Source organism: Musca domestica, unplaced genomic scaffold (assembly GCF_030504385.1).
Source record: "Musca domestica strain aabys unplaced genomic scaffold, Musca_domestica.polishedcontigs.V.1.1 2, whole genome shotgun sequence".
NCBI lineage: Eukaryota > Metazoa > Arthropoda > Insecta > Diptera > Muscidae > Musca > Musca domestica.
The window spans coordinates 29,854,743-29,871,978 of NW_026712249.1; the positions used below are offsets into that span (position 1 = coordinate 29,854,743).

Genomic DNA, 17,236 nt, shown 5'->3' on the forward strand with positions numbered 1-17,236 from the left:
AAAGCACAGTTTGCCGCCGCCGATTGGTTTACACAAGTCTAATTGCCGCCGTCGAAAAGAATCAGTTCCACTTCGTTGTCTGGAGATGCATCAGTTGCAAATTTTTTTTCTCGGACTCACTCTCTCGTGTTTCGCTGATTCTCAAAATGAATTAAATCAACAAATTTTAAAATAAATTATATTTAATGGTGGCTATTTTGAAAAATAATACAGAAATTTAGAAACAAATTGTTGTAGATTCGTTTTTTTTCTTCTGATAAATCTCGGCAAAAACATGGCTCGGCAGCGCGATAACAAGGGTGGAAGTTCAGGGGAGAAATCTGGTAAACAAAAAACTAGCAAACAACAACAACACAGTGCTGGTGAAAATGCCGATTCGACGAAATCCAGCAGTACAACAACCACAAGTACCACTTCCTCAACGGCTGCATCGGAATCGCTGATCAATAAGACATCCAAGGGAAAACATCCAAAGAAGGCCACTTTTGAGGAGCCATCGTCGAAATTTGTGCTGAACAAATGGAAGACATTGGCCGGGAGTTTGTGTATGGCAGTAGCTGCCTACTTCTGTTATCAGGGCTATTTGGAGACACGTGTAAATACACCATTTGATAATCAAAAAATGGTGACACGAGCTGGCCTCGATGATCCTGAACGTTATTGGGGCTCCTACCGTCCTTTGAATTATTTTGGTATGAAAACTCGGGATCCCCACTCACTGGTAATGGGCCTGATGTGGTATACACCCTCGAATTTGGGTCATGGTGGCAAGGGTATACGTCATTGGTGTGATATGGGTGATAATTTGGATAAGTATGGATGGACACATCATGACGGTCGTAGTTTCGGTGTCCAGGAGATCCATGACTTACCCTTTGAATTGAAAACTTCGTTTGTTAAATATCCCAGTGGAAAGCAATTTGGTGGAGATTGGACTGCTAGGATTTCAGTGAAGAATACAACTCGAGCCTGGGACAAATCGATATCGTTAATATGGTATGTGGCCTTGGATGAACGTACAAATGGCCACATTAAATATGTGTCGGACGATAAAAGCCCAGAGCCAGGAGTGTATGGCGAAACATTGGGGCTGGGGGAGTTCCAGCTGAGATTCCATCCTGTGAAGGGACGCATACTACATAAATCGTATTTGTCCACATTGGCACCGTCCCTAAGCAAATTAAAGGAGACTGTATTTAGTCATTTCCGTGCATTTACCGATAAAAAGGGTCATCGTTATATTGGACTGCCCGGCGAAATGATATCGCATAATGGTCAGGCTCCGGCGGATCCTAATTTCATTGCCATACAAATCACAGCAGAGGTGGACTTTACACTGGACATAACATATCAATCAACGTCAGGATTCTCGGTTGGTGAAACCATACCCAAACCTCCAACGGGACGAGAATATACCGAGTCTTTGCAGTCACATTTGAATGCTTTTGATAAACGTTTTGAAGATACATTCCATTTGAAGGCAAAGGGATTTTCCAATGATGAGATTAAATTTGCCAAATATGCATTGAGCAACATGTTGGGAGGCATTGGTTATTTCTATGGATCCAGTAAGGTAGGCAAATAGATGGGGTGCAAAATGTTACAAAATATGGGATTAATGTTTTTTTTTCTTCAGGTCCAATCTGTTTACACCACCAATCCTGTGCCATATTGGAAATCAGCTTTGTATACAGCTGTGCCTTCACGTTCGTTCTTCCCTCGCGGTTTCTTGTGGGATGAAGGTTTCCATGGCCTGTTGATTTCCTCCTGGGACATTGACATTGAATTGGATATCATAAGTCATTGGTTTGACTTGCTGAATATTGAAGGCTGGATACCAAGAGAACAGATACTGGGTGTAGAGGCATTAGCCAAGGTGCCCGATGAATTTGTCATACAACGTAACACCAATGCCAATCCTCCAACTTTCCTGCTGACTCTGAAGAAAATACTAAAGCATCATAAACAGGAATTATCGCAAAAAAGTCGTTTGGACACTTTAGAACGAATCTATCCACGTTTACAGGCCTGGTTTGCCTGGTATAATACCACCCAACGTGGTGATATTCCTGGCACTTATCAATGGCGTGGCCGGGATGCGAATACGGAAAGGGAATTGAATCCCAAGACACTTACTTCGGGCTTAGATGATTTCCCCAGAAGTTCTCATCCGACCAGTAAGGAACGACATGTCGACATCAGATGTTGGATGGCCTTTGCAGCAAGTGTCATGGCTGAGCTTTCAACTATACTGGGCAAAGATGATCATAAATATTATGAAACGGCAGGGTTTTTAAAGGATAACGAGGTCTTGAATGAACAACATCTAAGCCCCTACACGGAGACCTATGCAGATTGGGGTCTACACAGTGATTCGGTGGTTTTGAAACGTCCTCAATTGACGCAGAAAAATTTGCAACGTAATCACCATCAGCAAATGGAAATGGTGCGAGTGACGTTGAAACAACCGGATTACAAATTTGTTGATTCCACCTTCGGTTATGTAAATCTCTTTCCTTTCCTGCTGGAAATACTAGATCACGATTCACCGTATTTGGGTAAACTGCTCAAAGATATACGTGACCCCCAGAAACTATGGACACCTTACGGGTTAAGGTCTTTGTCGAAATCATCACCGTTGTACCTAAAACGTAATACCGAACACGATCCTCCATATTGGAGGGGCCCAATTTGGATAAATATCAACTATTTGGCAGTTAAAGCTTTGCGTTACTATGGCATGATCGAAGGTCCATATGCGGCCTTGGCTAGAGACATTTATGCAGAGCTGCGAGAAAATCTCATACACAACATATTCAGAGAGTTCCAACGTACTGGCTACCTGTGGGAACAATACGATGATACCACGGGTCAGGGTAAAGGCTGTTATCCCTTCACCGGTTGGAGTTCCTTGGTTGTATTAATCATGTCCGAGCAATATTAAAAGAAGAGATTTGGCGAGATTGCATTGATGACGAAAGAAAATTAGTACAATTTTGTAATTTATTAAAAGAAAATAATGCAAAAGCGATAATGACCTACAAAATACTTAATTTGTTGTAGATGCATAATTTCAAAATGCCATTGTAGCTATGGCATTGGAGAGTAGATGAACATACAACAACTAATCCATATTGTATTTATAATTAGTAAATTTGTAATTTTTAATTGAATAAAAAAAAAAACGAAGGCCAAACTTAATCAAATTTAAATTGAAATCGTTTAAAAATTCAAACAAAACGATGATTAATAAAAAGGAAAAGGACAACAGTTAATTAAAAACAAAGTCGAGTGTTTTAATTTGTTGTATTGTAAAGGTGGGGAACAAGAAGACTACTTTTGACAAACGATTTGACAGTAAACATAATTGTTTTTGTTCTATTGTGATTTGAATTTCAAATAACAATTATGTTTGTTATTGAGAGCAAACATAGTTGTCCGAAGGGCATACTGGTCCACCTTATATATGCTATAACGTGGGCTTACTGGACCGAAAGGACTGCGAGGGATCAGACCTAAAACTTGTGGTGGGATTTATCACAGGTCACTGTAACATAAGAGCCATGACTTGTATGTGGGGAGACGACGACACTGAGTACTGCAGGCTTTGTTAAGAAGAGGAAGAAACTAGAACGGTAGAGCACTCACAGGTTGAAATGAAAAGACTGCAACCAATTTCAGACTGCTGTCATTTTAAGCCACTCGTCCGACAGCTATTAAAAATAATCCAGTGACAGCTCATTACTATTTTTATTAGTTATTCGACAGCTATTAAAAATAATCCAGTGACAGCTCATTACTATTTTTATTAGTTATTCGTGATGGAATTCAAGCGTGATAGTGTAATTTTTTTATATTTGGCTGGCTATCGTTTGAGCACTCCAGCATTTAAATGTGAATAAATCTTTTGTGTCTCGTACCATCGCTCGTTACCGTGATACTGGTAGCGTAGCCCGACGTCAAGGAAGTGGATGGAAGAAACCAGCAACAACATCAGCAGAAATGGTTCGAAAAGTAAAGAAGCGACTTGATCGAAACCCGCGTCGCAGTGGCCGACGAGTTAAAATGGCCATTCGGCAAATATTGAAAAATGAGCTCGGGGTAAAGCTAAATGAAATTCCAAAAAGTGCAAGAACTTACACCGCTGCAGAAACAACAGAAAATAGTATCAAAAGAGCTAAAGAGGTGAACTGCTGAATTTGGTTTTCTCCGATGAGATAACATTCGTTGTCCAGCAGTTTGTAAACAAACAAAACGATCGTGTTTACTTGCCAAAGAGGTCAGCAGAAAATATGCACCTTCGGTTGGCCACTAGAACTCAAGCGCCGGTCATGGTGATGGTGTGGGTCGCCATAACAGCCAACGGTCTCTTTCCGCTCGTATTAATCGACCGTGGCATCAGAATAAATTCCGAATATTATCGCGAAAATATAAAAATATTATCGCAGACCTTGGACATTCCAACAGGACTCAGCACGCGCCACCCAAGAATGGTTAAAAAATTAGGTTCCTCGCTTCATTTCCAGCGCACAATGGCCACCAAAATCCCCGGATACCAATCTCCGTCGGACTATTGTGTCTGGAGCATTTTGAAAAGCAAGGTTGGCACTAAAAAATAACAAAGTGTCTATCACCTCAAACAAGCGCTTCGCCGGGAATGGGCCAAGATACCGCAGAGCAACATTTGGACAGCGTATGACGGTTTCATGGCCGTTTAAAGGCCATAATTTGTGCCAAAGGTGACCAATTCAAAAAAAATCCAAACTTATTCCAAAAATTTGATGCTATTTCCGACATTTTTTGCAGTTTGTTTTTATCTCACCCTGTACTTTGCAACTGCCCAACTCTTTTCGGTGTTAGACATAGGCTAATGGGAAAGCAATTTCTGCACTATTTGTTTTCATTCTCCGAAACTGAGCCAGAAGATATTTATTCTTCAGTTAGCCAGAAGACTACAGTGCATAAAGACAACATCTTTGTCTTTGTCACATATTTTTTGGTCTTCACTTTTAAACTTTAGGATGAACACAATGAACCAATAATAGGTCTCCGTGTGTAGTTTTATAAGGTATCCTTACCTAATCTACTGGGAAAAAAGAAATTGTTGAGTTGAATTTTAAATTTTTATCAATTTTTCAATTAAAACATCTTCAAAGGTAAAGGCGAAGAACCGAAGTTTGCATTGAAAAATGAAAGTCGGAGTTGGCATAGTGTTAATGACCCACAAAACAATATATCCCCGACAGAACACACATACGCACATAAAAAAAACAAAACAACGTTAAGTTAATAAAGAATTTATTCAACTTTCTTTTCTTTGATTCTCTTTGATATTTGTTTTATTAATAATAAATAGCAATGTTTCATAAATACATACATATACACAATTTTATATATATATAGGTATTTCAATTATAGTCTTATATTCAAATGATCATGTGTGTTTGGTTACATTTCAAATGTATTGTTCTGTTCTGTTCTGTTCTGTTTTATTGTTTTTTTTTTTCTTAAATAGTCTATTTTAGCAATTCATATGCAACTCGAACTAAGAAAGTAACAATGTTAGGCTATTAATAAAATTTCGAATGCAAATACTTTTAAATCTTTATAAAAATTCTAGGTTGTAAAAATCTAGTCTTGGTTTGTTTATCCGCCAAAACATTTCTCCACCCATACACAATAGTTCTTATTTATTAAAATACTTATAACATACATTAAAAAAAAAATTATCTACAACCAAAGCTTAAGTACTGTCTTCTTACCCAAGAACTTAAATCTCATTCGAATACATTTTTGTGAAATTTAAAAATTGTTGACTTTTTACTTATTGCTAGAAAAAAAATAATAATAAAATGTATGAGGAAAATATTTAAAATAAAAAAAATTAACACAGTTATGAGATTTTGTTTTTTTTTTAAATAAACTAATATGTTTGTTAACTGTAATGAGGTTTTATCCTTGTCCCCAAGGGTCTTAATCTTTTTTGCTTCTAAATGGCGGAAAACGATCGAGTAAGGCATGGAATATACTGCCGGGTAGACGTTGATGTTTGTTGATTAAATCCTCCAGAGCGTGAGCGACCTGCGATGAGAGAGAAAACAGAGATTAAATGTATTAAATAAATATAAGACTTAACGTTTTTTTTAATGTCAAACCCTACAGGGTGAAATGAAAAAACTGCAACCAAATTCAGACTGCTATCATTTCAAAGCCACTCGTCCGACAGCTGTTAAAATTATTCCGGTGAAAGCTCATTATATTGTTTAAAAGCGTACAAAAGCATTTTGGTGAGAATTTTCCAGAAAAAAAAAATTATTCGTGATGGAATTTAGGCGTGGTAGTGTGATTTCTTTATATTTGGCTGGAAAACCACAAGTGGCTATAGTATAGAGCACTCCAGCAATTTAATGTGAATAAATCTTTTGTGTCTCGTACCATCGCTCGTTACCGTGATACTGGATGCGTAGCCCGATGTCAAGGAAGTGAATGGAAGAAACCAGCAACAACATCAGCAGAAATGGTTCGAAAAGTAAAGAAGCGGCTTGATCGATACCCGCGTCGCAGTGGCCGAAAAATGGCTCGTGAGCTGAACATATCGCAATATTCCATTCGGCAAATATTGAAAAATGAGCTCGGGGTAAGGCCATTGAAATTCCAAAAAGAACTTACACCGCAACAGAGAGAAAATAGACTCAAAAGAGTTGCTTTGCATGGCCGAAAGTGGTGAACTGCCGAATATGATTTTCTCCGATGAGAAAACATTCGTTGTCCAGCAGTTCGTAAACAAAGAAAATGATCGTGTTTACTTGCCAAAGAGGTCAGGTAAAAATGTGCACCTTTGGTTGGCCACTAGAAAGAACTCAAGTGCCGGCCATGGTGATGGTGTGGGCCGCCATAACAGTCGATGGTCACTCCTCGCTCGTATTAATCGACCGTGGCATCAGAATAAATTCCGAATATTATCTCGAAAATATTCTGGAGGGACCTTGGAAATTCCAACAGGACTCAACACCTACGCACTCAGCACGCGCCACCCAATAATGGTTGCAAGATGAGGTCCCTCCCTCTATTTCCAGCGCACAATGGCCACCGAAATCTCGGGTTAGAATCCGTTGGCCTGTTGTTGTCTGGGTTGTTTTGGAAAGCAAGGTTGGCACTAAAAAATACCCAATTGTCGATCACATCAACAAGGCTTCGCCGGGAATGGGCCAAAATACCGCAGATTAACATTCGGGCAACGTGTGATGGTTTCATTGGCCGTTTTAAGACCATAATTCGGGCCAAAGGTAACCAATTCAAACAAATCTAAACTTATTCTAAAATTTGATGCTATTTCCGATTTTTTTTGCTTTCATTCAATAAAATTCCAAAAAAAAAAAAGAAATTAAAAATTATGGCGTTTGACTTTGTTGCATTTTTTTATCTCACCCTGTATATATTCATTGAAAAACTTTTCAACAATTGAAAACCCCTAAAAAATAGATATCATATAAATTTTCCAACTCACCTTCACTTGCAACTGCTCCGGCGTCAACGAGCCATCATATTCAATTGGTTTACCCAAAAAAGTACGAAATTTCACAGGAAACCCACCATAGATGGGATACACCGGTATTCGAATGGTATTATAGAGTTTCATAAAGAATGTACGGAAAATACCAACTTGTCGGAATCCCTCACGTAAATTCTGTGTGAAACAGGGTATTATTGGCACCTGAGCCTCCAACGCAACTTTGGCAAATCCCACACGATTTCGCCACAACAATTCATAATAGTTATCACCGAATTGTGCCTCATACACACCACCCGGTGATATGGCCAATAGGTTGCCATCTCGTAAGATGTTGACACATGACTGCACTGTTCCGGGACTAATGTGGAATGCTTCAGATATTGTACCCCAACCGGGTAGCTTGAACAGGAAACGATCACCAATGGTGTAGATTAGACGATTCTCTTGCAACATCATGCGTGAATTTAAATAATACATATCGATGGGTATGGCACCGTGGTAGTAGACAATCAATGCTGGACCATCTTTGGGAATGTGTTCCATACCAATCACCTCGTAGCCATGATAGATGCGGGCATGGGCATCCCATATGGCAGCGACAAGTTTACGTCCAACCTCCCAGAATTTGCGATCTGAGCGTACCGATCGTAAAATGACTTCTCTGTAATTAAAAAAGAAAAGAAAAAACAAAGAAAAACACAAAAAAATTATTTATGAGTCATTACAGGAAAAAAAGATTGTTGTTTAAAACCGATCTACACATATCGTATGATTTCTGTTTATCACCATTATTATCATCAATAACCCCCCAAAAATACCTCCAGGCCTTATCTTTTGCCTATATTAATAAAAATTCTTTACCTACATCACCACATCAGTGAAGTAGGTTGGTTCCATGTTATGATTTGCTATCAGACATATGTCCATTGATTTTTCTTTTTTTTTCAATAAAATCATTTCTGGTTTAGTCACTACTGATTAGAGAGAAATATTTGTTTTGTTTTTGTTCTCGATGACCAGGCAGCCCCCCATCTTAGTTATATGCAAATGATTGATGGATTTATCAATGCAACAAAGTTGATAAATATTAGTTAGTACCCAAAAAAAAAAAACAAATAATAATATCAATATGTGAACTATAATTACATCATGCAATGAGTTTTTGATGGAGTAAACGAATTTAGTTAGTGTTTATTACAATATTTTATAAATTCTTTTGAGGTGAGGAAATTCAACTAAAATCAATAGGAAATCTAGACTATTGAAGAGTTTTTAGAGGTAGATATGGGGGGTGGAAAGCTAAACCACACTTAGAAGATACACAGGGTGAGATGAAAAAACTCAAGCAACAAACCACATTGCTGCCATTCCTAAGCCACTCGTCCGATAGCTGTTAAAATTATTCCAGTGACAGCTGTTTATAGGTGTGTCTGGTTACCCTAAAATTTGTAACAATTGTTACAAATTGTTACTAGAAGTCGTCTGTTAACCCGAAAGTTCTGCAAAAGAGAGCGGTTGCAGAGAGAAATTTTGATAGTTCTTTCAGTGAGAGTTTGCAAATTCTTGCAATTCTTCTTGCAATCTCTTGCAACTCTTCTTTTTCTCATTCATCGACATTCAATCAGATTTTTTCTATTGTTTACTTATTTCTTTTTGTGCTTTTAATTTGAAAATATTGTTTTGGAATTAACAAGCCTAATTGTTTTTGGAGAACAACTTTACAAAATGTGAAAAACATAAATATTAATATGTAATAAGAAAATAAAATACTATTTCCAAAATTTTTAGACAAATGCCATTAGCAACAGGTTTAAAGAATTCCGCGGAACACATCAAATCTATCTTCCTTTTATTGCTCATATTTTTATTTTATTGTCAATTTCCTTTTTATTTATAAAACTTGTGAAGTTGGTGGTGGTTCCTTTCGTTTAATTCTTTTAAAGGGGGACAAATTGCTTTGTTTTGACAAATCAGCTGATTAGTTGCAAGCTTCTGCAGGAATACCGTCTGTTTACTTTTCGCATTTTCTTTGCAAAAGAGAATAAAACTACCTTACTCTCTCAGAAAGATGTTGCTGGACAATTCCTGCAGGAAAAGTAGCCAGACACACCTAATAGAAAACATCTGATTGAATGTCGATGAATGAGAAGAAGAAGAGTTGCAAGTGATTGCAAGAAGAAATTTTTCCAGCAAGAATTTGCAAACTCTCACTGAAAGAACTGTCAAAATTTCTCTCTCCAACCGCTCTCTTTGCAGAAATTTTGGGTTAACAGACGACTTCCAGCAACAATTTGTAACAATTGTTACAAATTTTAGGGTAACCAGACACACCTATTGTTTGTTTATTTCTTTTTGTGCTTTCAATTTGAAAATATTTTTTTGGAATTAGCAAGACTAATGGTTTTTGGAGAACAACTTTACAAAATGTGAAAAACGTAAATGTTAATATGCAATAAGAAAATAAACGACTATTTCCAACATTTTTATTTAAAAAACTTGTAAAATTAGTATTGCTTCCTTTGTTTTAATTCTCCTTATGGGGGACAAATTGGTTTGTTTTGACAAATCAGCTGATTAGTTGCAAGCTTCTGCAGGAATACCGTCTGTTTACTTTTCGCATTTTCTTTGCAAAAGAGAATAAAACTACCTTACTCTCTCAGAAAGATGTTGCTGGACAATTCCTGCAGGAAAAGTAACCAGACACACCTTATATTGTTTACAAGCGCACAAAAACATTTCGGTGAGAATTTTCCAGAAAAAAGTTGTTCGTGATGGAATTCAAGCGTGATAGTGTAATTTCTTTATATTTGGCTGGAAAACCACAAGTGGCTATCGTTAGAGCACTTCAGGATTTAAATGTGAATAAATCTTTTGTGTCTCGTACCATTTCTCGTTACCGTGATACTGGTAGCGTAGCTCGACGTCAAAGAAGTGGGCAGAAGAAAACAGCAACATCAGCAGAAATGGTTCGTAAAAGTAAAGAAGTGACTTGATCAAAACCCGCTTCGCATTGGCCGAAAAATGGCTAGTGAGCTGAACATATCGCAATATTCCATTCGGCAAATATTGAAAAATGAGCACCACGAGCTCAATGAAATTTCAAAAAGTGCAAGACCTTACACCGCAGCGGAAAGAAAATAGTCTCAAAAGAGCTAAAGAGTTGCTTCGCTTGACCGAAAGTGGTGATTTCCCATCTATGGTGGGTTTCCTGTCAAATTTCGTACTTTTTTAGGTAAACCAATTGAATATGATGGCTCGTTGACGCCGGAGCAATTGCAAGTGAAGGTGAATGGAAATTTGTATGGTATTTATTAATAGGATATATTTTAGGAACTGATGATTTTTTAGGAGTTGTCAATCGTTGAAAGGATTTTCAATGAATATATACAGGGTGAGATAAAAAAAGGTCTAACGACATAATTTTTACATTTTTTTAATTTTATTGAATGAAAGCAAAACACGTCGTAAATAGCATAAAATTTTAGAATAAATTTAGATTTGTTTGAATTGGTCACCTTTGTCACGAATTATTGGCCTTCAAAAGGGCCAATGAAACCGTCACACGCTGCCCGAATATTGCTTTGCGGTATTTTGCCCCATTCCTGGCAAAGCGCTTGCTTAAGGTGATCGAAACTTTGGTATTTTTAGTGCCAACCTTGCTTTGCAAAATACTCCAGAAACAATAGTCCAACGGATTGGTATCCGGTGATTTTGGTGGCCATTATGCGCTGGAAATGAAACGAGGAACCTCATTTTGTTACCATTCTTGGGTGGCGCGTGCTGGGAGCGATGTCCTTTTGGAATGTCCAAGGTCTGCGGTCAAAATGTTTGCGTGTCCAAGGCTTTAATACACCCTCCAGAATGTTTTCGCGATAATATTCGGCATTTATTCTGATGCCACGGTCGATTAATACGGGTGGAGAGCGACCATTGGCTGTTATGGCGCCCCACACCAACACCATGGCCGGCGCTTGAGTTCTTTCTGGTGGCCAACCAAAAGTGAACATTTTCAGCTGACCTCTTTGGCAAGTAAACACGACCATTTTGTTTGTTTACAAACTGCTGAACAACGAATGTTTTCTCACCGGAGAAAACCAAATTCGACAGTTCACCACTTTCGGCCAAGTGATGCAACTCTTTAGCTTTTTTGAGTCTATTTTCTTTAGCTGCGGTGTAAGTTCTTGAACTTTTTGGAATTTCAATGGCTTTTAACAGCTGTCGGACGAGTGGCTTAGAAATGACAGCAGTCTGAAGTTGGTTGCATCGTGTGCTTCGAGCAGCATGTGACGGTTTCAATGGCCGTTTGAAGGCAATAATTCCTGCCAAAGGTTACCAACTCGAAAAAATCTAAACTTATTCTAAATTTTGATGCTATTTCCGACATTTTGAAAAATATTATGGCGTTTGACGCTTTTTTTACCCTGTATATTTTTTATATAAGCACCCTCCATCTGAAGAAAACCCCCACCGAAACTAGGGTATTTTCCATTTTGTATTTTCGATTTTTTAATCCACATACACCATGAAAAATTATAAATACTTTGACCTAAAACCACAAATAAACTGAATATATTTTGTATTTAAAAATTGACAAATAATAATGAAACACATGTTGCGCTCAAACTCAAAGGTTTTCTGTTTGGCAATGTCAAGGTTTTTCGTTGTTTACAAAGAAAAAAATTCAAAACAATTCCCATTCTTTGTATAAATTGTGCTAGACTTATTCAGAGGGGGAAAAATGGAGAAGTAAACATGGGCGTTATATTCGGTTGAATCGAATATGTTCCCTGCAAGAGAATTCTTGTGGCAAGAGGATTCTTGTGGTTTGAAGTAGATGCCTAAAGTGGGCTATAGTAAAATGTGTACCAATTAGGGCTATGTTCTGACACCTGTGGTAGAGTGCATTACAAACCCTAAATACCAAACTTGAAACAATTCCATAAGAAAATGCACCAAAATACCGAATTTCGGGAGGTACCATTACAGGGTGGCTTATACGGAAACGTGGACAGACCAATATGACTCTTTTTCAATACCAACCATCATAGACACAATGCAAACTATTGTGTCAAATTTTGGGACAGACATACAATGTTAAATATATTTTCTGCCGATCACAGATATTTTTATGGTTGCGGTGCACTGAACTTTGTAATTTAATATTGACCACTAGGGTTTATAACTGAATCATGAAAATAATTTAAAAAGCGTCAGTCGCTCAGCATATGAACATTAATCTGTATCCCATCTTCACTTGATCTTGTGTTGGTAGAAATATTGAGAATCGCCAAGTTTGAAAAGAATTGGATGCTGCATTTTATGACAGTTTTATGGGTATTCAAAATTCTATGGGAGGTACCAGAAGGTATACAGGATATATAGTTGGTGGATATATTGGGTTATGCCATAATTGAAGATAATCGGACTATTCTTTTCATTTTATAAGCGTTGTGAATATTTAAATTTTGACCCTCTGTGGGGAAGGTACTAGAAGGAGTTTTTTGTTATTGCCAATTTTCACACCTGACCTATCACTTATACAGGGTGAGATGAAAAAACTGCAACCAACTTCAGACTGCTGTCATTTCTAAGCCACGGTCATTGCTAGTTTTTGCCCCTATCATATACGCTAAGATATCAATTTTTTAATTAGGTGTAAAGGTGACAGTTAGTTAAGAACACGTTAAGTTATTGTGTGACAGCATTAATATTAGAAGTGTAAACAACTCATCGGAAATTCTTTTTTTATGAGTGAGTCGTTGTCAAATATTATAACCGGTATATAATTAAAACTTTGCTTTAAAATGCATTTAAATTTTATGTATTTCTGTTTCAAATTTATTATTCGTTGCCAATTTCAGCTGAAAGTAAATGACGTTTTGTGGATCGCACAAAACCTTATGGATTTAAAAATAATGAATTATGAGGGGGATTTTATCAATGAATCAAGAATAACGTCAAGCAACCAGTTTTGTTGGTAGGTAAACAATATTTGTTGCGGAAGTTAATACCTTGTGTTTGTTTTGCACTCAGTGACGTCGGTGTCAATAATGTGTGTCAGTAATGATGTGTGTTTATGGAACTAACTTTTTCAATCATAAAACAGATAAAAACGAAATAGTTCGAAAAATAAACTACGAAATGATTTATTAAAATATTTCAAAATATTGGGCCTGTTTCTCTGTGGTGATACGGAAAGGAAGGCGAATGATAAATACCATTTCAAATATAACTTTAGATATTTTTTTAATTTATTGTTAAAAAATGAAAATATTGAAAAAAATCATCTAGAAAGTTGCTTTTATTTCACATTTACATTGGTAACCTTTTAGGCCTGTAGTATTTCTTTAAAATACTTTAATAATTTAAAAACATTGTACAACTTTAAGACCAAGCAAACAGGGTGAGATAAAAAACCGCAACAAAGTCAAACGCCATATTTTTTACATTTCTTTTTTCAAATTCTTTTAAATGAAAGCAAAAAATGTCGGAAAAATTTTTAGAATAAGTTCGGATTTGTTCGAATTAGTTACCTTTGGCAAGAATTATGGCTTTCAAACGGCCAATAAAATCGTAAAAACGCTGCCCGAATATTACTCTGCGGCATTTTGGTCCATTCCCGGCGAAGCGCTTGCTTGAGGTGATCGACACTTTGGTATTTTTTAGTGCCAACCTTGCTTTCCAAAATACGCCAGACACAATAGTCCAACGGATTGGTATCCGGAGATTTTGTTGGCCATTGTGCGCTGGAAATGAAGCAAGAAACTTCATTTTGTAACCATTCTTGGGTGGCGCGTGCTGAGTGCGATGGTGGTGGAATCCCGTTGGAATGTCCAAGATTTGCGACCAAAATGTTTGCGTGCCCAAGGCTTTAATAGGACATCCAGAATATTTTCGCGATAATTCGGCATTTATTTTGTGACACGGTCGGTTAATACAAGCGGAGAGCGACCATCCGCTGTTATGGCGGCCCACACCAACACCATGGCCGGCGCTTGAGTACTGGTGGCCAACCGAAGGTGCACATTTTCAGCTGACCTCTTTGGCAAGTAAACACGATCATTTTGTTTTTTTTTTTTTTTTGCAAACTGCTGGACAACGAATGAATTCTCATCGGAGAAAACCAAATCCAGCAGTCAAGCCAAGCAAAGCAACTCTTTAGCTTTTTTGAGTCTATTTTCTTTCCTTTGCGGTGTAAGATATATTTGGAATTTCAATGACTTTACCCATATTTCAATATTTGCATAGAAGACCAGGAGAAGATCTTCTCGTAGAAGTTGATATATATTTTTCGGCCACTGCGACGCGAGTTTCGATCAAGTCACTTATTTACTTTTCGAACCATTTCTGCTGATGTTGTTGCTGTTTTCTTCCGTCCACTTCCTTGACATCAGGCTACGCTACCAGTATCACGGTAACGAGCGATGGTACGAGACACAAAAGATTTATTCACATTTAAATGCTGGAGTACTCTAACGATAGCCACTTGTGGTTTTCAAGGAAATCACATTATCACGCTTAAATTCCATCACGAATAACTTTTTTTCTGGTAAATTCTCACCAAAATGCTTTAGTACGCTTGTAAACAATATAATGAGCTGTCATTGGAATAATTTTAACTGCGGTCGGACGAGTGGCTTAGAAATGACAGCAGTCTGAAGTTGATTGCATATTTTTCATCTCACCTTGTAGTTATTCTGTCGTCCAGTGTAATTTGAGTAAATAGCCAGTAAATTCATTAAAAAAAAGTAATTAAAATATAATTAATCAAAAATTCATTGCTCATTGTGTTGTGGTAGGTAAGGCATCTCCCATATTGGCGATACAATTATACATTTATAGATTTCATATAATCGTATTTATTAAAAAATACAACTGCCAATGGCATTTGATTATCGTCCAGCATGAACAACATTTTAAACAACGTAATACATTATGCTGTTATCAGGGGCAAGAGGATCAACTATAACTAATACCGGTTTTTCTAATCACCGGCAAAGATATCGATAACGTGTGGCCCCCCCCATAAGTGTTTGCGCTGCCACAACCACTTAATCTCCTCGCTGATATTCAAAACAAACAAAGCCGTAGTTTCTCTGACGTCTGACGCATTAATAGTTTTCAGTTTTCTTTCTAGAAACTTGTCAATTGTAATTTTATACAATTGCAGACTTACCTATGTAATTTGTAGATAAACAATATCAGAAAGGATATATAAATTAGGGCCACAAATACCAGTGGCAGCAGGAATGTTACAATAAGTGGGGTCAATAGACGATACAGCCACAAAGAATAATCCAAATCAATATATGAAGCTGAAACGTAAAAAAAGACAAATAAAAAAAGTAAATAAAGAAAGCCTCGTTAGCATTGACAAGTAAAAAATTCTACTTACACAGAAATTCTAGCAGACCTTTTGTTATATTCTGTATGAAATCCATGATGATGATGATGATTGTACTGGGGATGGGCTATTATGGATGGGAGGAAAACAAACTGGGAGTAAGCTTAACACACGGTATTCGTTTTGGATTAGATTTCTGATAAATCCACTTGAAATGGAAGAAGAGAAAAGACTCGAAATCTTTTAAACTTTCTTTGTTGTGTTGTCTTTTTTTTTATTTGCCAATGTTAATGTTGGCTAAATTATCATAAACTGGGGTTATTATGGTAATGCTGTTGTTGTTGTTTTTATTGTTGTCTCTTCCCCAGTCAATAATAATGTTGGCTCTTCTTTTCTTCTTTCCCTACCTATAGCGCACAAAACCTGAATTCGCGGCGTTTCATGTGGTCACAAGTTGTTCTTGTTGTGTTTTGTCGGCTGATAGGTACCGTCCCAATTTCAGTTCTTTAACTTGAGGCGGTCTACAAGCAAGCTTTTACTTTTTCTTAGCAAAACATCTACAAACATACATATCTAGATATGTATATAATTCATTAATATATTGTTTGTATATTATGTTGCCATTTGTTTATGTTTTATTTTCGCATTTGTTTTGTTTCATTATTATTTCGTTTTATGAATTCTTTAACACCATGCTATGCTGCTGCTCTCATTGTCAGTTTATCCCCAATGTTGTTTGCTTTTCTGTTCGTGTGTTGTTGTTTTTGTTGCTAATAATAGTTAATTTTTCACAAAGCACTTGTTTTACGGTTCTATAGATTTTTTTTTAATTTAGTGTTTTATATTTTAGAATTTCGATATCTTCACGTTAGAATTTTGTTACTTTTCCTTCCAAATTTCATCAGAATTAGGATTTTCTGGCGAAACATTCGCCCACAACCACCCCTTTCAGTTAGAAAAACACTGATTTTTGCCAATACAAATATCAACTGTCAGATATACGAAAATATGATTTTTTTACTTCTTTGTTGTTGTTGCTGTTGTCAATTTGACTGGCGCTCAGCAGCTGTCACAGCGAATGGGATTAGTCACAAACGTAACGTAAAGTATTATTCATTGGGGGTAAATATCAAGAAGGACCGTTATCCTAACGTTTACACTAAACAAATTATATTTATTTATGTTTCTTTTAAATTGGAGTAATAATTCTTGGCATTTTTTTACATTTCCGTCAATTTAATATCAAATTAAACAAAAATTAAAAAAATGGTCTAAGAAAAAGTCTAAGAATTAAACTTAAGCCCAGTTCCCATTAATGCTGTTTACCATGATAACACTATGTTTACACCTGAATACACTTTTTACAACAACCTTGTTAT

The 17,236-nt window shown here is 36.8% G+C and overlaps 2 protein-coding genes across 3 annotated transcripts; one reads left to right on the plus strand and one right to left on the minus strand.

Annotated features, from left to right (window-relative positions):
* LOC101894492 (mannosyl-oligosaccharide glucosidase) lies at nucleotides 1-3,286 on the plus strand. Its single transcript, XM_005182282.4, has 2 exons — nucleotides 1-1,573; nucleotides 1,637-3,286. Exons 1-2 carry the CDS (start codon nucleotides 275-277, stop codon nucleotides 2,942-2,944), a joined length of 2,607 nt encoding a protein of 868 aa, XP_005182339.1. The 5' UTR covers nucleotides 1-274; the 3' UTR covers nucleotides 2,945-3,286.
* Nucleotides 3,287-5,281: 1,995 nt separating this feature from the next.
* LOC101894653 (monoacylglycerol/Diacylglycerol O-acyltransferase) lies at nucleotides 5,282-16,862 on the minus strand. 2 transcript variants are annotated; one of them, XM_059122064.1, is made up of 4 exons: nucleotides 15,927-16,862; nucleotides 15,690-15,828; nucleotides 7,508-8,174; nucleotides 5,282-6,081 (listed from the first exon to the last, which is right to left on the minus strand). In XM_059122064.1, exons 1-4 carry the CDS (start codon nucleotides 15,952-15,954, stop codon nucleotides 5,974-5,976), a joined length of 942 nt encoding a protein of 313 aa, XP_058978047.1. In that variant the 5' UTR covers nucleotides 15,955-16,862; the 3' UTR covers nucleotides 5,282-5,973. The 2 variants fall into 2 exon arrangements, with proteins under 2 accessions (XP_058978047.1, XP_005182340.1); XM_005182283.4 differs by having other exon boundaries at nucleotides 15,909-16,861.
* Nucleotides 16,863-17,236: the final 374 nt, after the last annotated feature.